The 21,607-nt window shown below is 43.4% G+C and overlaps 1 protein-coding gene across 6 annotated transcripts in view; it reads right to left on the reverse strand.

Annotated features, from left to right (window-relative positions):
- Positions 1-21,607, reverse strand: part of LOC138795392 (uncharacterized) — a 145,471-nt gene that overhangs the window by 82,810 nt on the left and 41,054 nt on the right. For 2 of the 6 annotated variants that reach the window (XM_069974400.1, XM_069974396.1), the window contains exons 21-48: positions 21,006-21,567; positions 20,286-20,485; positions 19,935-20,127; positions 18,635-18,775; positions 17,778-18,034; positions 17,531-17,609; positions 17,058-17,141; positions 16,134-16,375; positions 15,548-15,831; positions 14,680-14,957; positions 11,205-11,803; positions 10,554-11,115; positions 9,834-10,033; positions 9,091-9,283; positions 7,804-7,944; positions 6,967-7,223; positions 6,720-6,798; positions 6,247-6,330; positions 5,337-5,578; positions 4,750-5,033; positions 4,256-4,533; positions 3,459-4,057; positions 2,786-3,362; positions 2,497-2,699; positions 2,026-2,406; positions 1,063-1,346; positions 702-973; positions 492-605 (exon numbers count right to left, since the gene is read on the reverse strand). In XM_069974400.1, the coding sequence (XP_069830501.1) occupies positions 492-605; positions 702-973; positions 1,063-1,346; positions 2,026-2,406; positions 2,497-2,699; positions 2,786-3,362; positions 3,459-4,057; positions 4,256-4,533; positions 4,750-5,033; positions 5,337-5,578; positions 6,247-6,330; positions 6,720-6,798; positions 6,967-7,223; positions 7,804-7,944; positions 9,091-9,283; positions 9,834-10,033; positions 10,554-11,115; positions 11,205-11,803; positions 14,680-14,957; positions 15,548-15,831; positions 16,134-16,375; positions 17,058-17,141; positions 17,531-17,609; positions 17,778-18,034; positions 18,635-18,775; positions 19,935-20,127; positions 20,286-20,485; positions 21,006-21,567 (7,669 nt within the window). The remainder of the gene's footprint in view (positions 1-491; positions 606-701; positions 974-1,062; positions 1,347-2,025; positions 2,407-2,496; positions 2,700-2,785; positions 3,363-3,458; positions 4,058-4,255; positions 4,534-4,749; positions 5,034-5,336; positions 5,579-6,246; positions 6,331-6,719; positions 6,799-6,966; positions 7,224-7,803; positions 7,945-9,090; positions 9,284-9,833; positions 10,034-10,553; positions 11,116-11,204; positions 11,804-14,679; positions 14,958-15,547; positions 15,832-16,133; positions 16,376-17,057; positions 17,142-17,530; positions 17,610-17,777; positions 18,035-18,634; positions 18,776-19,934; positions 20,128-20,285; positions 20,486-21,005; positions 21,568-21,607) is intronic. The other 4 variants (XM_069974397.1, XM_069974398.1, XM_069974401.1 and 1 more) reach the window with 4 other exon arrangements.

Here is a 21,607-nt window from a genome sequence, read left to right on the forward strand (position 1 = left end):
GTGGACCTTGGCACTGATGGATTTATTAAGACCGGCATTACATTTGCTGGATTAAAGGCAAAGGATGCGAGAAGAAGGTACAATAATGTAAGAGGGGCACGTCTCTGAGCATCTTTGCAAACACCAATCTACAACTATAATTTCCTTTATTATTTACACCAACTTCTTACACACGTAAATTATAGTAAATGTGCCATGGGAGGTCAGTCACCACTTCCCTTATAAGCCCTGCCACATATAAAGTGTCCCTGTCATGCCGACCCCGTACTGGATCAGTGGTGAGTTCCTATGTTAAAACGGAAAATTCAGACTCCTTGCATACCGACACGCAATGAGACTATAATATGTGACCCCCATTGGGGTAAAACGTGTTGGTATCCAAGGAGACTAGAACTTCTGGTTTAACATAGGAACTCGCCGCTGATCCAAAAGTGGGCCGCCATGACAGGTTCTATATAACGTGCAAAATACGGTGCACACTAAGCATTTACCTGGTGCAGGCGACGCGGTCAGAGTTGTTGTGTCTGCAGGAGTGCCAGCAGGGGTGGTTGCAGTAGTAGTAGTTACAGTTGAGGTACTAAATGGAGTTGTGCTGGTTACCACTTCTAGTAGACAAACATAACATTGATATTACCATCTCCAATATAGTATAATAATAATAATATAATCTTCTATACATGAAGACATATCTGTTCTCTTACCACACACAGTATCTTTCCTCCAGTCACCCAGTGACACTCCCAATGCTTCACACGCCGCAGCATAAGATTCTAGTGAACTGCACAAATAACCATCTTGTCCTCCGGTCTCACATTGGTCATATACACAACTCTCATAGTACTGGTATGGAGGTATGAGAGCGTGACACTGTGCAAAGGGGCCATCGGGGAGCTTCAGTATCTCACACTTCTCCTCCGCCTCTTGTTGTATGTCAGGAGGGCAGGTAGATGGGGGGGGAGGAGTGGGCTCACACCTACAGACATAAGGAGATTGCACTTAGTTACATCTGACAGGTGATAGATGGATGAACGGACAGACTGACGGATAGAAGAAAACACTCACGGCCATCCATCATCCGCTACTCGCCAGCTGTTTCCAAACTCATTGACATCAGTTACAATGGTGCCATCAGGTGTCATGAAGTCATCCAGGCGGTTATCATTATAGCTTCCACACAAGCCGCATAGTAAATCTCTGTATCTCTCATCCACTATAACAAATAGCTCATGATCTCCATTGAATTTAATCTGGAGGCCAAACTTGGTATCAACTACAACATACTGGCCGCTTCTTATGATGCTGATGTCAGATACTATTGTAGGAAGAGCAACTAAAACACTGTTGACCTGTAAAGAAAAAGAACAACAGGACAATAGTATAATGAGTATATAGAAGCATCTCCCTCCATCCCCCCCAGTGTCGTCTCTGATCTCAGATCCATCAATGTGATAAAGTCTGCGACACAACAGGGAGGACCGGCTCTACTTGTCCTGGTGATAAACCGCGCTGTGACATCATCCATTACCAAAGATTTTACAGAAAATGCTTTAGGAAAATCAAGCCAATCTGGGCAAACTCCTCCCATTTTCCCAGGACTGGATCCAGCTTTTCCAGGCACCCGGGGTGGATCGGCACGGAGATGAAAGGCAGCCGGCGTATAAGCCGAGTGCTCAGCAAACAAAGCGCTTTGTAATATAAATTCGCTCATCTCTAATAATAACTTCAATTCCACCAAATCGAGTTACACATTAGAGATTAAAAAAATTATATCAATTATCCAAAAGGAAAAAAATCAGTTTTTTTTAATAAAGTTTTGCTTTTTGAAAAAAAAAAATCAAATTTTTAATAAATCTTGTAAATATAAAAAAAATATATACATATTCTAAAGATATATTCTGATTGTTAGAAACCAATTTATTATGTAGATATACTGTACATATATGCAAATTGATATTAGTAAGCTACTAGAGATGTTCCTAAGAAGGTACATTGTGAATAGACTTCTAATAACATAGTATGACTTACATATACAATCTTGTTCTTCTCTATGAGGATGTGCACATCATCCACAGTCACAGCCACAGAATTAATGGCGGTCCAGCTTGGGTTCCCTCTGTGCTCGTTGCGTGTGGTGACACTGAAGCTGTGCGATGTATTGGCACAGGTCTCGGACACGGTGTAGTTACAAGACCCTTGGAAGTGGTAGAGTGTACCGTCAAATGTAGTATAATGGGGGTCTCCATAGATGTGGCAGATTGCTGTGCTCGGTGGGTAACAGCCCAATAATCCATTTTGCACCTTACAGATTTCATCTTCTGGACAAGACATAGGGGCACAGGACACAAGGTTGTTCTCCTGACACTGACATCTTCTCTCACAGTTTCCTTCAATGAATTCATCGCCTCTCTGTACACAAATGGCAAAATCATTTTAGCATCAGACAATAAGGTGCAAAGGAGCAAATAATACAAAAACATTCCATACAAAAACACTTACATTGTAATATTGGTCATTGTACCAACAACCACATTGTGATTTGGAGACACAGACCCCTCCGCTGAGGACATAGCCGTCCTTACATTCACATCCTTCTACACAGGGAGAGCTGCATTTCTCTGGAGCGTGTGGGTCCAGGCAGGTGGCTGGACATGCCGTCATACATTCATTGTACTGGCTATTCTGTGGACAGTCAGGGACTCCTGGGGATAACAATGCATCATGTGATCAACACCTACGTCATACTAAGATTTACAACATTGGTCCAGTATATCCGGACAATACATACCACAAGATGTCAGGTTCCTCCAGTTTGGAATGGTGACCCCTTGTTGTTGACAGGCATCAGCATAAGCTTCTAGAGCGCTGCACAAAACATTCTTGTCTCCATCCAAAGCGCAGAGGTCGAACACGCAGCTCTCAAAGAAGTTCTCAGGATCGACCACAGAGTGACAGATACTAAACAGACCATCTGGACTTGCCAGCAGACCACAGAATGCGTCGCTTTTATACTGGTTCTCCTTGTCTGGGGGGCACACTGAGGGCGGGGGTTGGGTTGGTCCAGTTCCACAGTATGGATCATCTTTGTCATAGACTATCCAACTGTTTCCTAATTCATTGGAATTTTGGGCCAGCTGTCCATTGGGCATCAGGAAGTCGTCCGGTTTGCGGTTGTTGAAGTTGCCGCACATACCGCAAACTTCATTGGCAAATGTGTCGGGTATTTTCACTTCCACAGAATGATCCGCGTCATATGAAACCTTCAGTTTGAAATCGGTTTCTAAAACGACATATCGCCCACTTATAGACACTTTCACTGCCCCTCCATTCAGACTTACTGGAAGAGTGGTCCAAACATCATTGACCTGCAATGAGAGTGATGGTGGAAGAAGTTCTGTATTCCGTACAAACCAGTTATGCTCCAAGAAATATGGTGTATAAGATAAATATAGACGTCTTACCAAAATGCGGGATTTTTCCTTCCTTACAATATGTATTCTGTAACCATAGACTTCCACAAGTACTCTCTGCACATAGGAGACAGACGGATTTCCTCTATGTTCATTCTTGGCTTCCACATTGAAGTCCGGAATGGATGAGGAGTTGCTGCATAATTTAGACAGAGTGTATGTGCACAGACCCATGAAGTGGTGGGTCTGTTTATCAAAGGTCTCGTAGTGGGGGTCATTGTGTACTCTGCAGACGCCGTACGTGTAATATGCACACTCAGGGATGCCGTTTGTCACCGCACAGTACTGGTTACTGGGACATGCGTCGCTCTGACACACTAAGCTGCTTCCAGGTGACGGACATTTACATTTCGTGGTACAAGTGTCATCTTTCCAAAATTCAGATCCTACAGGGTAATGTCTATCATTTTCCCAGCATCCGCACTGAAGACTGGGCACACATTTCTTGTCGTACAACACGTAGCCGGGATCACATATACAGGATTCTGTGCAGGGCAGATTGCATTTAGATGGAGATCCTGGATTCACGCAGGTGGCAGGACAGGCTGTCCCACACTCTTCATAATGGCTGTTTGGTGGACACGTGAGAGCTGTAACACAGAGGCAGAAACGGAAGAAATAAGGAACATAAAGTGGTATCAGCAATATCTATATAGGCTACATCTCATCCAGGCTACAGCCGCTACTTGTGTGTACACTGCCTCCATTTTGTATAGTTATAAAGGTTTATAGAGAGACTATAGATGAAGCCAACAAGAGACTGTGGAGATTGTATAAGTTTGGCTTACGGCAGAAAGTGTCATTCCTCCAGGGATGTATGACGGCTCCATTAGACTGACAGGACTGTACATAGGACTGAAGATTGTCACACAGGGAACCAGGATCCAGATCCAATTCACACAGGTCATAGACACAGTTATTGAAGTAGACCAGAGGATCCACCACACCATGACAATCTCTGAATGGGCCGTTCTTGTCGGTGATGAGTCCACAGAAGCTGCTGCTGGAAATGGTCTCTTTCTCCTCATCGGTGCAGTCCGGCTCAGTGTCTGGATCTGGAGCACACCTTATGGGAGAATGGGCAGATATATCATGGATAGGTTACAATGGATATGGACTGAGCACTATATACACTGGTATAATGCTAATAAAATGGTAATTATTATACATGCTATTTGTACACATTGCACGCTGTGATAAAATGTATAAAGGTCAGGAAGCAAATAGGTGAGAAACTGATAGATCTAAGCTCTGTATGTCCTGTAACATTATAGGGACCGACCTGGTGTCATTGTCCACCTGCCAACTGTTCCCAAGGCTGTTGGAGTCCGGCTCTAATCCTCCATCTGGGTTTAGGAAGTCATCAGTCTGGTTCCCATTGAAATTACCGCACAGGCCGCACACTTTCTCTGCATATTCAGCCGGAACAGTCACCACCACTCTATGGTTTCCATCAAACTTTACATTCAGGCCAAAAGCTGTAGTGACCACAACATCATGTCCACTCAGGAAGATATTAATACCCGGTACTAGAGCTGCTGGTAAGGTGACAACATCCCCATCCACCTGCAGTCATAGAAATAACAGATAGGTAGAATAGAAGAGTTAGAGGAAAAAATGGCTGTAAAATAGGGAATAAAAACTGACAATTTTTATATCTAAAAACATTCTATAGTATGCTACGTGATTAAAGTTGTTTTTCTTCTCCTAAGGAAGCCAATTATTAGATAGGAGAGACGGCCATGTACCTCTTATGTTTCTGCTGTATATATAGGATCCATTTATAGTAAATAACATTTATTATCCTATAACGTGGTAATATTAGGCTCTTATAGTATACTCAGTAATGGGGATAGATCAGTAACTTACCGTGACCCGTCTGTTCTGCTCCAGTGTGATGCGGGATCCGTGCACGTCCACACTCACAGACGAGACATAGGACACTCTAGTATTTCCTCCTCTGTGCTCATTTGCTGCTTCCACATTGAAGTCTGTCAGATCTCCATCATGGTCACAGAGTTTGGATAAAGTGTAAGTGCAGGTGCCCATGAAGTGATGGACTTGGTTGTCAAAGGTGTAATAATGGGGATCTCCATTGACCTCACATGACCCTGTGAACACATGAGACATAATAAGAGCCAGACAGCACATAAACCTAGAAGACAGATTCCGCATTCTGGGAGTTTTATTCTTTTTTTTACTTTTTTACTTTCTAAATGTTATTTTGCTTCGGATAATAGGCTGAGAGGTTTCTCTGTATATGAACTTTAATAGTAACTAATGTAATTGCTGGATGAAGAACATAGACACTACATTATAGTTGGGCCCCATGCAGACCATATGCCTGTTCCATCCTTTTAAAATCAATGAGGGACATTTATTAAGTCCAGCATTTTTTATGAATTCATTAGTATTGAAGATCATCCAGCCGATACTGCGGTACCAGCCGGGATGATCTTCAGTAACACCGGTCGTTCTGTGACCCGGTCAGGTCACAGAACGGCCAATGTTAAACATAGTGGGAACATGGCCTTAGTAAGTAAATCCTTGAAATCTTCTTATGTTTGGAAACTTTATCCGAGCAAGAATCTTATAATCTAAAATTTTGTTAAAACGAGGTAGGATAAGCGATATAAGTCACACAGTATATATATATACTAGTCAGCAGGAAATACATGACACCTATACAGTAAGTATAATAATTATTACAAATATCTAACTCCATCTATGTACAATATATCCCGATGTCTCCAATTCCTTAGGGACATGCTTACTGTACCTGGTGGGACTGGGGGCTTAGTGGTAGTTGTTGGAGTAGTTGTGGTGGTGGTGCTGGTAGTAGTGGTGCGTGTGGTTGTAGAATCTGGAGATTGCAGGAAAATAATAGAAATTGAAGTGAATATTTAGAAATTGAAGTAAATATCTAGAAAAAACTGAAAGTTACGATATTTCTCTTCCTTTTCTCCCTGCTGATATTCTGAACATTTCTTTTCTTAGATATTTATATTATTTTATTACTTTGTCCAGTGAATTTAGTAAAAATCAGTACAACTAGAGAAATACATGGTTAGGCTAAACTCACAGTCAGTATTTTTGCTCAGTATCCACCAGGAGGGGATGGAAAACACAGAAAGGCTATGCTCACACACTGCTGAAACTTAGTGGATGGTCGCCATTTACTGGCAAATAATTAACTACATTTTAAAACAACGGCCGTTAAATGACACGTCTCAAATTAAACAATGACATTACCTGCACAAGAACTAAAAGAGATGTCATCAATGGCCACATCACTGCGGAAATCTTCCCCTCTAATTCCTTCAATATAAATCTGGAATGACAATGTATTATTGCTGATGAGACGGACGTTATTCTCATGGGATTCGATATAACTAAAGATTTTATATAAGAAGCTGCTTAACTGGAAATTATTATCGGAATAAATATATAAAATATGTATAAAGAGAACAATAATTAGTTGTCAGCACAATGATATTACCCTGATGATGTTACTGCCCGGCAGGATAACCTCTTGGAAACGCCACACATCTCCGGCATTGCCCATGCGGTCGAACACGACTTCCAAACCACTTGCTCTCAAAACGGACACCCTCAGCTGCATATAGTCTGCCACCCCATACATGTGATACCAGAAGCGCAAGCACTGCCTTCCTGGGAAACAATTGGCAGGGCTCTCCAGTCTTGCTATGTTTCCATAGTATGAATTACGGCCATCGATGTACAGGTAGAATCCGCCTGGAAAATATGGATAGAATATTGTAATAATTAGGAGCATGTTGGCTTTGTAAATCTAGGAGAGGGGGGATGCAGGTGAGAAGCACGGAGCCCAGGCCGGGAGGAGAGAAGAAGCCGGCGGACACCAACTGCTATGGACCAAATGCAGCAGAGGAGCCGGCAGCTGGTAGGATGGGGCAACAAGAGGTGATGAGCGGCAGCAGAAAGGACACAACTGGGACCACACCGCACACCGCCTGGCTGCCTTACATTAGGCCAATCATCCTAATATACTGAATATTCATCTAATGTTTCAAAAGTTTTATTGAAGAAATTTTTCACACAAAAGATATTTTTTTACACAAACAATTAAAAGTTAAAGAGATAACAGGTTAGGGTTAAGGATAAGGATGTGGACCACCATATCATAATATAGGGAGAAAAGTCCAGGGACCAGGAGTCCAAGGTGTAGCGCCCCACCTGGTGCCGAATATTCATCTACGCTAGATACTAGAGTGATTGCAATTTCTATTTATAGATAAAAAATTATCAATTATATATATATATATATATATGTACACATGTAAGTATGTGAGCTTACCTCCAGTTGTGTGGTCAAAAGAAGGACCAGTGAGAGGAGATGGAGTTTCCCCACTCCAGCGTATCCAGTCCAAATCATCATTCACCGACTGCTTCCAGTTACATAGATCAACATCAAATGAACAATCGAGATTACAGGCGTCTGAAGAGAGAGGAAGAAAATGTCTTATAGTCTCATCTTCTATGGATTTAGAAACAATTGTTATCACATATAATAACAGTATAAGACGACCGGGTCAATAATCCTATAACGTCCCTCATATCATTCCTACTGACTATGAATCACAGACTTATTACAGGGAATGTCTCATCACAAGATACCCTATGGTTTAATCCGTGCTTTTATGTTCAATATATGTTTAAGAACTTCTAGTTTTTCAAAATTGTCCATATTACTATCTATATTATACAATAATCCTGAAATCTTACACTTCATACAGGCCACCAGGGTTAAAGCTGAGCTGAAGGTCCCCGTACACCTTCAATAAGTGATAAAAGAACTGCTGCTCATCTCTCCCCAGAGAAAAGGTCGGGCCGTCATCTGTCGGTGGTCGTTCAGTAGAGCCCCATGCACGCTAGATTAATGGCCGAATGGTGGGTAGAGCCAACAATATTCTACAGTGTAAGGGAACCATTCCCAGCGATTCTTATCCAAATAGGCAGGAACACAGTGAGTGGTGACAGCAGTATATAGATAACAGAGGTATACACAATAATCACATAGAGAATGCTACAGAATCTGTACCAGGGTACGGATATGTTGATGTTGTCTATGTCCATGAGGTTCGCTATAAAGCATGTAGATTAAGGTTATTAAAAATGGCTTAAACAAGATGGCAGCCTTTACAATAATGTCCACAGTAACGGAAAAGAGCTTGCACCTAACAGTTTGCTTCAACTCGATTCATTTATTGACAATCACAGGAGCCTGTATTGGGAAGAGAAGTGAGCACAGGTGCGTCCAAGGCCCCTAGATGCACCTCCGCTCACCTCCCTTCCCCGCACAAGCTCTTCTGATTGTCAGTAAATGGACTGAGTTTCAGCAAATCGCTGAGTGCAACTTCTTTTCCTTTACTGTGGACTATTTTGTATCTTGCTTTCGCTTTTTGCACCTCCGAGCTGCCTTCCGGAGACCATATTGTCCTAGTGTCAATTGTCCTAGCTCATGAGTAGACTACACTGACTGTGTGCATTTCTGCCAGATTGTACCTTTCTCCTGGACGAGACTTTATAATAATCTACAATTAAAATATAAAAAATAGACAAATTAGAAAAAAGAGCATGTTACCTGGTGTTGGGGTGGGTTTGGTGGTGGTGGTTGTAGGAGTTGTCGTAGTGACCTTAGGAACACAAGTCTTCACCCCATCCAGGACTTGGCACACCTCATTGGCGGCACATGACTGATCAACACAGCTGACAACATGGTTTCCTTGACATGTACAGAGACTTATACATTCCCCTCTCCAGAAAACTTCATTTTTCTACAGGATATTAAATTGGAATGAGATAATAGTATGAGATGTGACATTAGCGCGTTCTCCATAGAGAGACTGGTCTACATTATCCTGTCCTATATACACAATGGGGGATATTTACTAAAAAATCTAAAAACACGATTTTGTCAAAGATGTTTTGGCCTAATTTCCAATCTAATGTGTTTAGTTAAATTTATATAAATTGTCTAATATGTCTAATAGCATAGTAAATGTGTCTTTAAAATAATGGTCTTTTAATTAGTCTAATAAATTCAACTGGTTCGGAGCAGACGTAGCGATGCGCCAATATATGCGACTTTTTAAAAAATTGCGCAGCTAATAAATTTAGCTAAAAAAGAATTCTGGCGCACTTTCAATCTAATTAACAACAAAAAATCTAATTCAAAAAGTCGCATCTAATTTGGATAGTCTTGTCTAAGTGCAAACTAGATCTATAAGATTAAAAACAGGCGCAATTAGTTTGATAAATGTCCCCCAATGACTTCAATTACATTTATGACATGTTTTGTTATTCCATATGATATTCCTTACTGACCTGGTAGTATTTGCCATCATAAAAGCATCCGCAGTCGCTGACAGGAACACAAGAGCTTCCGCTCAGCACAAAGCCGCCATCACACTCGCAGCCATCAGTACACGGCTTATTGCAGGTGGTTGGTGCATTCTGGTCTAAGCATGTAGCCGGGCAAGCAGTGCTGCATCCATTATAGTGACTATTTGGGGGGCATGGGATGGCTGGAGAGATCAGAATAATAAGATTATATACTGTATTAGCAAATCTCATCATAATAGGAAAAGGGAACAAATCATTGATAAAGGGCCGTGTATGTGTGTGCGACCAGCAATAATTCTGACCATTACATCACCAGCATGGAAGACATTACACAGCCATACTGAGCAGGGTAGGATGTGGACATATCCCAGGTGAGAGATGTACTACTCACTACAACCTGCTAGAGCTTCTCCCTGTGTCTCACTCTGTGCCTCGGCCTCTATATAACCACTTCCCTTTCACCCTCCCTTCTCTATAGCTGTTTTTAGGCAGTTGTGACCTGATATTTTAGTGAGATGACTATGGATGAGTTATGTAGGAAGGTGTGTGTATGTGTGTGTTGGGGAGGGGGATCTTTCCTATTAGTGGAGAAAGAAGCATTTTTCTCTGATAAGATATATTATAAGGTTTCTCACTTTCATTTGTACTAGTGATTTATGTATCACTTCAGTAAAATTCAATGCCCAATGACAGAATACTTACGACAGAAAGAAGAGTTTCGCCAAGCAATCACGACACCAGCCCTCTGACAGGCATCTGCATAGGCCTCTATTGCTTGACATAAAGCGCTATCCCCAAGTGCACAGAGATCAAACACACAGCTGTCAAAGAAGCGCTCGGGGTTGATGACTGAGTGGCAGGCCTGGAAGGGGCCATTCTTATCCTTCAACAAGCCACAGAAAGCATCACTTCCATAAAGTTCCTCCTTCTCTGGTGGACATGGTGGTGGCGGTGTAGGGACAACCGTGTTACACAATGGATCATCATCTTCCACCCTCCAGCTCTCTCCCAGCTGATTGGAGTTCTGGGCCAGTTGTCCATTAGGCATCAATAAGTCATCACGCCGATCGTTATTGAAGTTTCCACATATTCCACAGGTCAGATTATAATATGTGGTTGGTACTTTCACATCAACTGTGTGATCAGTGTCGTAGGAGACTGTAAGGTAGAAATCGGTCTCCAGAATGACGTATCTACCGCTTCTCGATACCACTAGGGATCCATTCACCAGGCTTACCGGCAGATTTGTCCAGATGCCATTTACCTTGAAAATACAAATATATTCATTTCTCTTAGATTAAAACCAACTGAAGTTCCCGCTAACAAAATCCATTAAAAAAACGTTAAACTTACCAACACTCTACTGGGCTCATTTTTCACCATTGTTATTTGATGGTTATAAACCTCAACCATAACTCTCTGGATATAAGACACTGTCGGGTTCCCACGATGTTCGTTTTTCCCTTCGATATTAAAATAAGGAAGAGAAGTGGTGTTGCTACAAAGCTTGGCGAGGGTGTAGGTACAGATCCCCATGAAGTGGTGGATTTCTTTATCGAACGTGTTGTAATGAGGATCTCCATAAATGACACAGTTCCCGAATGACAGATCATAACAGCCGGGTTCTGCATTGGTGATACCACAATATTTCCCAGGGGGGCAGGAGGCAGATTCACAGATTAAGCTGCTTCCCGCTGAGGGACATCGACATCTCTTAGTACATGTGTCATCCGTCCAGAATTCAGAGCCTACAGGGTAATGTTTTCCGTCTTCCCAACATCCACACTGGCTTCTTGGAACACACATTGTGTCATAGAGGACATAGCCGGCATCACACACACAACCCTCAGTACACGGCAGAGAACATGTGGATGGGGATGCCGGGTGCACACAAGTAGCTGGGCAGGCCGGGCCACATTGCTCATAGTGGCTGTTTGGTGGACATTTTAGTGCTATAAAAAGAAAAAAGAAACAATGTTTAATAATGTAATAGTGTACCATAGCTTTATGTAACCTGAGCAATGCAGGAATGAGCTGGTATAATGTAGGAATGAGTTGGTATAATACAGGCAGGGGCGCCGCAATCATGAGGCGACCTGAGTCGTCTGCCTCAGGCGGCGCCACCAGCTGTCTTCATGGGGGCGGCATTCAGTGGCAGATTATAATATGAGCGGTTCGGGCGGCCGCCCACATTATAATCCGCCACTGACTGTACCATGTACTGGAGCCCCCCCGCGCCCGGACAGTATCTGTAATGAGATGCTGTGAGCGGGGGAGACTGTATTCATAAGCGCCGCACTGTAATAAATCAGCCGCGCGGTGCTGTTACTACAGCGCGGCGCTTATGAATACAGTCTCCCCCGCTCACAGCATCTCATTACAGATGCTGTCCGGGCGCGGGGGGACTCCGGTAAATGCATTCCACGTCCGTGATCCGTCAGGATCACGGAACGTGGGAATGCAGCCTTAGCCTTAGTGTGGCTGCCGGAGGTGTCCCATCCTGTCTCCGGCAGCGCGCGCATCAGAGAGATCCCCGTGCGCCGGAAGTCACAGCCACAGGCGCACGGGGAGCTCTCTGATGCGCGCGCTGCCGGGGACAGGACGGGACACCCCGGGCAGCCGCACATCAGCCGGGACCAGACCAGAGAGGCTCGACGGGGGAACGGATGGCAGGTGAGTTGTGTGCTGTTTTTTGTTTTTGTTTTATCTGCTGTGCAGGGGGGGGGGGGGGAGAGGGGGACCATCTATAAGGTAGGGGGGGAAGGGGACCATCTATAAGGGAGGGGGGAAAGAGGGGGACGATCTATAAGGTAGGGGGGGAAGAGGGGGACCATCTATAAGGGGGGACCATCTATAAGGGAGGGGGAGAGGGAAGAGGGGGACCATCTATAGGGGGGGGAAGGGGACCATCTATAAGGGAGAGGGGAAAGAGGGGGACCATCTATAAGGGGGGGCCATCTATAAGGGAGGGGGGGAAAAGGGGGACCATCTATAAGGGGGGGCGGGAGGGGGACTGTCTATAAGGGGGGGGGAGAGGGGGACCATCTATAAGGGGGGGGAAGAGGGGGACCATCTATAAGGGAGGGAGAAAGAGGGGGGGCATCTATAAGGGAGGGGGGAGAGGGGGACCATGTATAAGGGGGGGAGGGGGACCATGTATAAGGGAGAGGGGACCATCTATAAGGGAGGGGGAGAGGGGGACCATCTATAAGGGGGGGAAGAGGGGGACCATCTATAAGGGAGGGGGAAAGAGGGGGACCATCTATAAGGGGGCATCTATAAGGGAGGGGGAGAGGGGGACCATGTATAAGGGGGGGAGGGGGACCATGTATAAGGGGGGGAGGGGGACCATCTATAAGGGAGAGGGGACCATCTATAAGGGAGGGGGAGAGGGGGACCATCTATAAGGGAGAGGGGACCATCTATAAGGGGGGGGGAAGAGGGGGACCATCTATAAGGGGGGGGGGGGAGAGGGGGACCATCTATAAGGGGGGGAGAGAGGGAAGAGGGGGACCATCTATAAGGGGGGGGAGAGGGGGACCATCTATAAGGGGGGGGGGAGAGAGGGAAGAGGGGGACCATCTATAAGGGGGGGAAAGAGGGGGACCATCTATAAGGGAGGGGGGAGAGGGGGACCATCTATAAGGGGGGGGGGAGAGGGGGACCATCTATAAGGGGGGGGGGACCATCTATAAGGGGGGGAAGAGGGGGGCCATCTATAAGGGGGGAAGAGGGGGACCATCTATAAGGGGGGGAAGAGGGGGGCCATCTATAAGGGGGGAAGAGGGGGACCATCTCCTAAAAGATCAGCACCCTCCTCTCCTGACATCCTCTGTGCTGCTGTGACCTCTCCTAAAAGATCAGCACCCTCCTCTCCTGACATCCTCTGTGCTGCTGGGACTTCTCCTATAGGATTAGCACCCTCCTCTCCTGACATCCTCTGTGCTGCTGGGACCTCTCCTATAGGATTAGCACCCTCATCTCCTGACATCCTCTGTGCTGCTGGGACCTCTCCTATAGGATTAGCCCCCTCCTCTCCTGACATCCTCTGTGCTGCTGGGACCTCTCCTATAGGATTAGCCCCCTCCTCTCCTGACATCCTCTGTGCTGCTGGGACCTCTCCTATAAAGTCAGCCCCCTCCTCTCCTGACATCCTCTGTGCAGAAAGGGACCAAACATTATGTTTATTGGGGACAGCAGTGGGGGGGGGGGGGCAGTAGTGGATTATAATGTGGGCGGATTGACGGGGGGGGGGGGGGCGTCATTCTAAAGTTCGCCTCGGGCAGCAGAGAGGCTAGAATCCCCCCTGAATACAGGAATGAGTTGGTATAATGTAGGAATGAGTTGGTATAATGTAGGAATGAGTTGGTATAATGTAGGAATGAGTTGGTATAATGTAGGAATGAGTTGGTATAATACAGGAATGAGTTGGTATAATGTAGGAATGAGTTGGTATAATGTAGGAATGAGTTGTTATAATATATGAATGAGTTGGTATAATATAGGAATAAGTTGGTATAATATATGAATGAGTTGGTATAATGTAGGAATGAGTTGGTATAATGAATGAGTTGGTATAATATATGAATGAGTTGGTATAATGTAGGAATGAGTTGGTATAATATAGGAGTGAGTTGGTATAATGTAGGAATGAGTTGGTATAATGTAGGAATGAGTTGGTATAATGTAGGAATGAGTTGGTATAATGTAGGAATGAGTTGGTATAATATATGAATGAGTTGGTATAATGTAGGAATGAGTTGGTATAATATAGGAATGAGTTGGTATAATGTTACAATATATTACTACATCGCCTTGTGGAACTTACGACAGAAAGTTTCATTTCTCCAGGGACTTATTGTGATTCCATGAGACTGACAAGCTTGTGCATAGGACTGAAGACTGTCACACAGGACGCCAGGGTCCAGATTGAGTTCACACAAGTCATAGGCACAATTGTTGAAATAGACCAGAGGGTCCACGGCTCCATGGCAGTCTTTGAATGGACCATTCTTGTCAGTGATGATTCCACAGAAGCTGTTACTGGCAATGGCGTCCTTCTCATCATCAGTGCAGTCTGGCTGGACTTCTTCTCCAGGTGTACATCTTATAGAGAGAATACTTGCTTATTAATACAATATCTCAAATATATTGATAACCAAGTCTATATATACAGTGACAGTACTACTATTAACTGTTTCCATGCTGCCTGATTCAACAGTCCAGTGATTTTAAAGTAAGATTAAAGGGATTATCCTACAATTATACCATCTCCTATTCACAGGATAGTCTATAAGTATCTGATCTTCCCGCCACCTCCCATGAGAACCCAGGTCTCTTGTCCGCTATGTGAGTTCACTCATTATGGGACTGACATAGATGGCCGAGTACAGGGCTCAGCTCCTTCCGCACTCTCATACTTATTACATAGAGTGACAGCATCCTCAGCTCCTACTTCATTCACATAGCGGACACATAGACTCCCATTCTGGGATAGAATACGGTTCCCCTGAGCTTGTTGGCAGTAGGAAGAGTTACAAAGATTCATAAAAGACGAATCAGATTAGAAATCCATCTCGGTGCCAGTGACTTGTGTCCTATGCTTAGATAGAGTATATAAGGAATCATCCAGCAGAACAGAAGCCACAAACAGCAGTAATATATCAGTCACATAATTATAGGTAACAGTGACCGACCTGGTGTCATTGTCCACCTGCCAACTGTTCCCAAGGCTGTTGGAGTCCGGCTCTAATCCTCCATCTGGGTTTAGGAAGTCATCAGTCTGGTTCCCATTGAAATTACCGCACAGGCCGCACACTTTCTCTGCATATTCAGCCGGAACAGTCACCACCACTCTATGGTTTCCATCAAACTTTACATTCAGGCCAAAAGCTGTAGTGACCACAACATCATGTCCACTCAGGAAGATATTAATACCCGGTACTAGAGCTGCTGGTAAGGTGACAACATCCCCATCCACCTGCAGTCATAGAAATAACAGATAGGTAGAATAGAAGGAAAAAACATCTGTAAAATATGGAATAAAAACAGCCGTATTTCATATAGAAAAATATACTTCAGTATGCTACGTGATTAAAGTTGTTGTTTTTTTTGTTTTTTTTTTAAGAAGCCAATTATTAGATAGGAGAGACGGCCATGTACTCTTATGTTTCTGCTGTATATATAGGATCCATTTATAGTAAATAACATTTATTATCCTATAACGTGGTAATATTAGGCTCTTATAGTATACTCAGTAATGGGGATAGATCAGTAACTTACCGTGACCCGTCTGTTCTGCTCCAGTGTGATGCGGGATCCGTGCACGTCCACACTCACAGACGAGACATAGGACACTCTAGTATTTCCTCCTCTGTGCTCATTTGCTGCTTCCACATTGAAGTCTGTCAGATCTCCATCATGGTCACAGAGTTTGGATAAAGTGTAAGTGCAGGTGCCCATGAAGTGATGGACTTGGTTATCAAAGGTGTAATAATGGGGATCTCCATTGACCTCACATGACCCTGTGAACACATGAGACATAATAAGAGCCAGACAGCACATAAACCTAAAAGACAGATTCCGCATTCTGGGAGTTTTATTCTTTTTTTTACTTTATTACTTTCTAAATGTTATTTTGCTTCGGATAATAGGCTGAGAGGTTTCTCTGTATATGAACCTTAATAGTAACTAATGTAATTGCTGGATGAAGAACATAGACACTACATTATAGTTGGGCCCCATGCAGACCATATGCCTGTTCCATCCTTTTAAAATCCATGAGGGACATTTATTAAGTTCAGGGTTTTTTTACGAATTCATTAGTATTGAAGATCATCCAGCCGATACTGCGGTACCAGCCAGGATGATCTTCAGTAACACCGGCCGTTCTGTGACCCGGTCAGGTCACAGAACGGCCAATGTTAAACATAGTGGGAACATGGCCTTAGTAAGTAAATCCTTGAAATCTTCTTATGTTTGGAAACTTTATCCAAGCAAGAATCTTATAATCTAAAATTTTGTTAAAACGAGGTAGGATAAGCGATATAAGTCACACAGTATATATATATATACTAGTCAGCAGGAAATACATGACACCTATACAGTAAGTATAATAACAATTATTACTAAGCAACAAATATCTAACTCCATGAATGTACAATATATCCCGATGTCTCCAATTCCTTAGTGACATGCTTACTGTACCTGGTGGGATTGGGGGCTTACTGGTAGTTGTTGGAGTAGTTGTGGTGGTGGTGCTGGTAGTAGTGGTGCTTGTGGTTGTAGAATCTGGAGATCGGAGGAAAATAATAGAAATTGAAGTGAATATTTAGAAATTGAAGTAAATATTTAGAAAAAACTGAAAGTTACGATATTTCTCTTCCTTTTCTCCATGCTGATATTCTGAACATTTCTTTTCTTAGATATTTATATTATTTTATTACTTTGTCCAGTGAATTTAGTAAAAATCAGTACAACTAGAGAAATACATGGTTAGGCTAAACTCACACACAGTATTTTTGCTGAGTATCCACCAGGAGTGGATGGAAAACACAGAAAGGCTATGCTCACACACTGCTGAAACTTAGTGGATGGCCGCCATTTACTGGCAAATAATTAACTACATTTTAAAACAACGGCCGTTAAATGACACGTCTCAAATTAAACAATGACATTACCTGCACAAGAACTAAAAGAGATGTCATCAATGGCCACATCACTGCGGAAATCTTCCCCTCTAATTCCTTCAATATAAATCTGGAATGACAATGTATTATTGCTGATGAGACGGACGTTATTCTCATGGGATTCGATATAACTAAAGATTTTATATAAGAAGCTGCTTAACTGGAAATTATTATCGGAATAAATATATAAAATATGTATAAAGAGAACAATAATTAGTTGTCAGCACAATGATATTACCCTGATGATGTTACTGCCCGGCAGGATAACCTCTTGGAAACGCCACACATCTCCGGCATTGCCCATGCGGTCGAACACGACTTCCAAACCACTTGCTCTCAAAACGGACACCCTCAGCTGCATATAGTCTGCCACCCCATACATGTGATACCAGAAGCGCAAGCACTGCCTTCCTGGGAAACAATTGGCAGGGCTCTCCAGTCTTGCTATGTTTCCATAGTATGAATTACGGCCATCGATGTACAGGTAGAATCCGCCTGGAAAATATGGATAGAATATTGTAATAATTAGGAGCATGTTGGCTTTGTAAATCTAGGAGGGGGGGATGCAGGTGAGAAGCACGGAGCCCAGGCCGGGGGGAGAGAAGAAGCCGGCGGACACCAACTGCTATGGACCAAATGCAGCAGAGGAGCCGGCAGCTGGTAGGATGGGGCAACAAGAGGTGATGAGCGGCAGCAGAAAGGACACAACTGGGACCACACCGCACACCGCCTGGCTGCCTTACATTAGGCCAATCATCCTAATATACTGAATATTCATCTAATGTTTCAAAAGTTTTATTGAAGAAATTTTTCACACAAAAGATTTTTTTTACACAAACAATTAAAAGTTAAATAGATAACAGGTTAGGGTTAAGGATAAGGATGGGGACCACCATATCATAATATAGGGAGAAAAGTCCAGGGACCAGGAGTCCAAGGTGTAGCGCCCCACCTGGTGCCGAATATTCATCTAAGCTAGATACTAGAGTGATTGCAATTTCTATTTATAGATAAAAAATTATCAAATATATATATATATATATATATATATATATATATATATATATATGTACACATGTAAGTATGTGAGCTTACCTCCAGTTGTGTGGTCAAAAGAAGGACCAGTGAGAGGAGATGGAGTTTCCCCACTCCAGCGTATCCAGTCTATATCATCATTCACCGACTGCTTCCAGTTACATAGATCAACATCAAATGAACAATCGAGATTACAGGCGTCTGAAGAGAGAGGAAGAAAATGTCTTATAGTCTCATCTTCTATGGATTTAGAAACAATTGTTATCACATATAATAACAGTAGAAGATGATCGGTTCAATAATCCTATAACGTCCCTCATATTATTCCTGCCGACTATGAATTACAGACTTATTACAGGGAATGTCTCATCACAAGATTCCCTATTGTTTTATCCGTGCTTTTATGTTAAAGAGATTTCTTTGTAATCTTTCTAATTTTTCAAAATTGTCCATATTACTATCTATATTATACAATAATCCTGAAATCTTACACTTCATACAGGCCACCAGGGTTAAAGCTGAGCTGAAGGTCCCCGTACACCTTCAATAAGTGATAAAAGAACTGCTGCTCATCTCTCCCCAGAGAAAAGGTCGGGCCGTCATTTTCTATCATCTGTCGGTGGTCGTTCAGTAGAGCCCCATGCACGCTAGATTAATGGCCGAATGGTGGGTAGAGCCAACAATATTCTACAGTGTAAGGGAACCATTCCCAGCGATTCTTATCCAAATAGGCAGGAACACAGTGAGTGGTGACAGCAGTATATAGATAACAGAGGTATACACAATAATCACATGGAGGATGCTACAGAATCTGTACCAGGGTACGGATATGTTGATGTTGTCTATGTCCATGAGGTTCGCTATAAAGCATGTAGATTAAGGTTATTAAAAATGGCTTAAACAAGATGGCAGCCTTTACAATAATGTCCACAGTAACGGAAAAGAGCTTGCACCTAACAGTTTGCTTCAACTCGATTCATTTATTGACAATCACAGGAGCCTGTATTGGGAAGAGAAGTGAGCACAGGTGCGTCCAAGGCCCCTAGATGCACCTCCGCTCACCTCCCTTCCCCGCACAAGCTCTTCTGATTGTCAGTAAATGGACTGAGTTTCAGCAAATCGCTGAGTGCAACCTCTTTTCCTTTACTGTGGACTATTTTGTATCTTGCTTTCGCTTTTTGCACCTCCGAGCTGCCTTCCGGAGACCATATTGTCCTAGTGTCAATTGTCCTAGCTCATGAGTAGACTACACTGACTGTGTGCATTTCTGCCAGATTGTACCTTTCTCCTGGACGAGACTTTATAATAATCTACAATTAAAATATAGAAAATAGACAAATTAGAAAAAAGAGCATGTTACCTGGTGTTGGGGTGGGTTGGGTGGTGGTGGTTGTAGGAGTTGTCGTAGTGACCTTAGGAACACAAGTCTTCACCCCATCCAGGACTTGGCACACCTCATTGGGGGCACATGACTGATCAACACAGCTGACAACATGGTTTCCTTGACATGTACAGAGACTTATACATTCCCCTCTCCAGAAAACTTCATTTTTCTACAGGATATTAAATTGGAATGAGATAATAGTATGAGATGTGACATTAGCGGGTTCTCCATTGAGAGACTGGTCTACATTATCCTGTCCTATATATACAATGACTTCTATTACATTTATGACATGTTTTGTTATTCCATATGATATTCCTTACTGACCTGGTAGTATTTGCCATCATAAAAGCATCCGCAGTCGCTGACAGGAACACAAGAGCTTCCGCTCAGCACAAAGCCGCCATCACACTCGCAGCCATCAGTACACGGCTTATTGCAGGTGGTCGGTGCATTCTGGTCTAAGCATGTAGCCGGGCAAGCAGTGCTGCATCCATTATAGTGACTATTTGGGGGGCATGGGATGGCTGGAGAGATCAGAATAATAAGATTATATACTGTATTAGCAAATCTCATCATAATAGGAAAAGGGAACAAATCATTGATAAAGGGCCGTGTATGTGTGTGCAACCAGCAATAATTCTGACCATTACATCACCAGCATGGAAGACATTACACAGCCATACTGAGCAGTGTAGGATGTGGACATATCCCAGGTGAGAGATGTACTACTCATTACAACCTGCTAGAGCTTCTCCCTGTGTCTCACTCTGTGCCTCCGCCTCTATATAACCACTTCCCTTTCACCCTCCCTTCTCCATACCTGTTTTTAGGCAGTTGTGACCTGATATTTTAGTGAGATGACTATGGATGAGTTATGTAGGAAGGTGTGTGTATGTGTGTGTTGGGGAGGGGGATCTTTCCTATTAGTGGAGAAAGAAGCATTTTTCTCTGATAAGATATATTATAAGGATTCTCACTTTCATTTGTACTAGTGATTTATGTATCACTTCAGTAAAATTAAATGCCCAATGACAGAATACTTACGACAGAAAGAAGAGTTTCGCCAAGCAATCACGACACCAGCCCTCTGACAGGCATCTGCATAGGCCTCTATTGCTTGACATAAAGCGCTATCCCCAAGTGCACAGAGATCAAACACACAGCTGTCAAAGAAGCGCTCGGGGTTGATGACTGAGTGGCAGGCCTGGAAGGGGCCATTCTTATCCTTCAACAAGCCACAGAAAGCATCACTTCCATAAAGTTCCTCCTTCTCTGGTGGACATGGTGGTGGCGGTGTAGGGACAACCGTGTTACACAATGGATCATCATCTTCCACCCTCCAGCTCTCTCCCAGCTGATTGGAGTTCTGGGCCAGTTGTCCATTAGGCATCAATAAGTCATCACGCCGATCGTTATTGAAGTTTCCACATATTCCACAGGTCAGATTATAATATGTGGTTGGTACTTTCACATCAACTGTGTGATCAGTGTCGTAGGAGACTGTAAGGTAGAAATCGGTCTCCAGAATGACGTATCTACCGCTTCTCGATACCACTAGGGATCCATTCACCAGGCTTACCGGCAGATTTGTCCAGATGCCATTTACCTTGAAAATACAAATATATTCATTTCTCTTAGATTAAAAA

Source organism: Dendropsophus ebraccatus, chromosome 6 (assembly GCF_027789765.1).
Source record: "Dendropsophus ebraccatus isolate aDenEbr1 chromosome 6, aDenEbr1.pat, whole genome shotgun sequence".
Classification (NCBI taxonomy): Eukaryota; Metazoa; Chordata; class Amphibia; order Anura; family Hylidae; genus Dendropsophus; species Dendropsophus ebraccatus.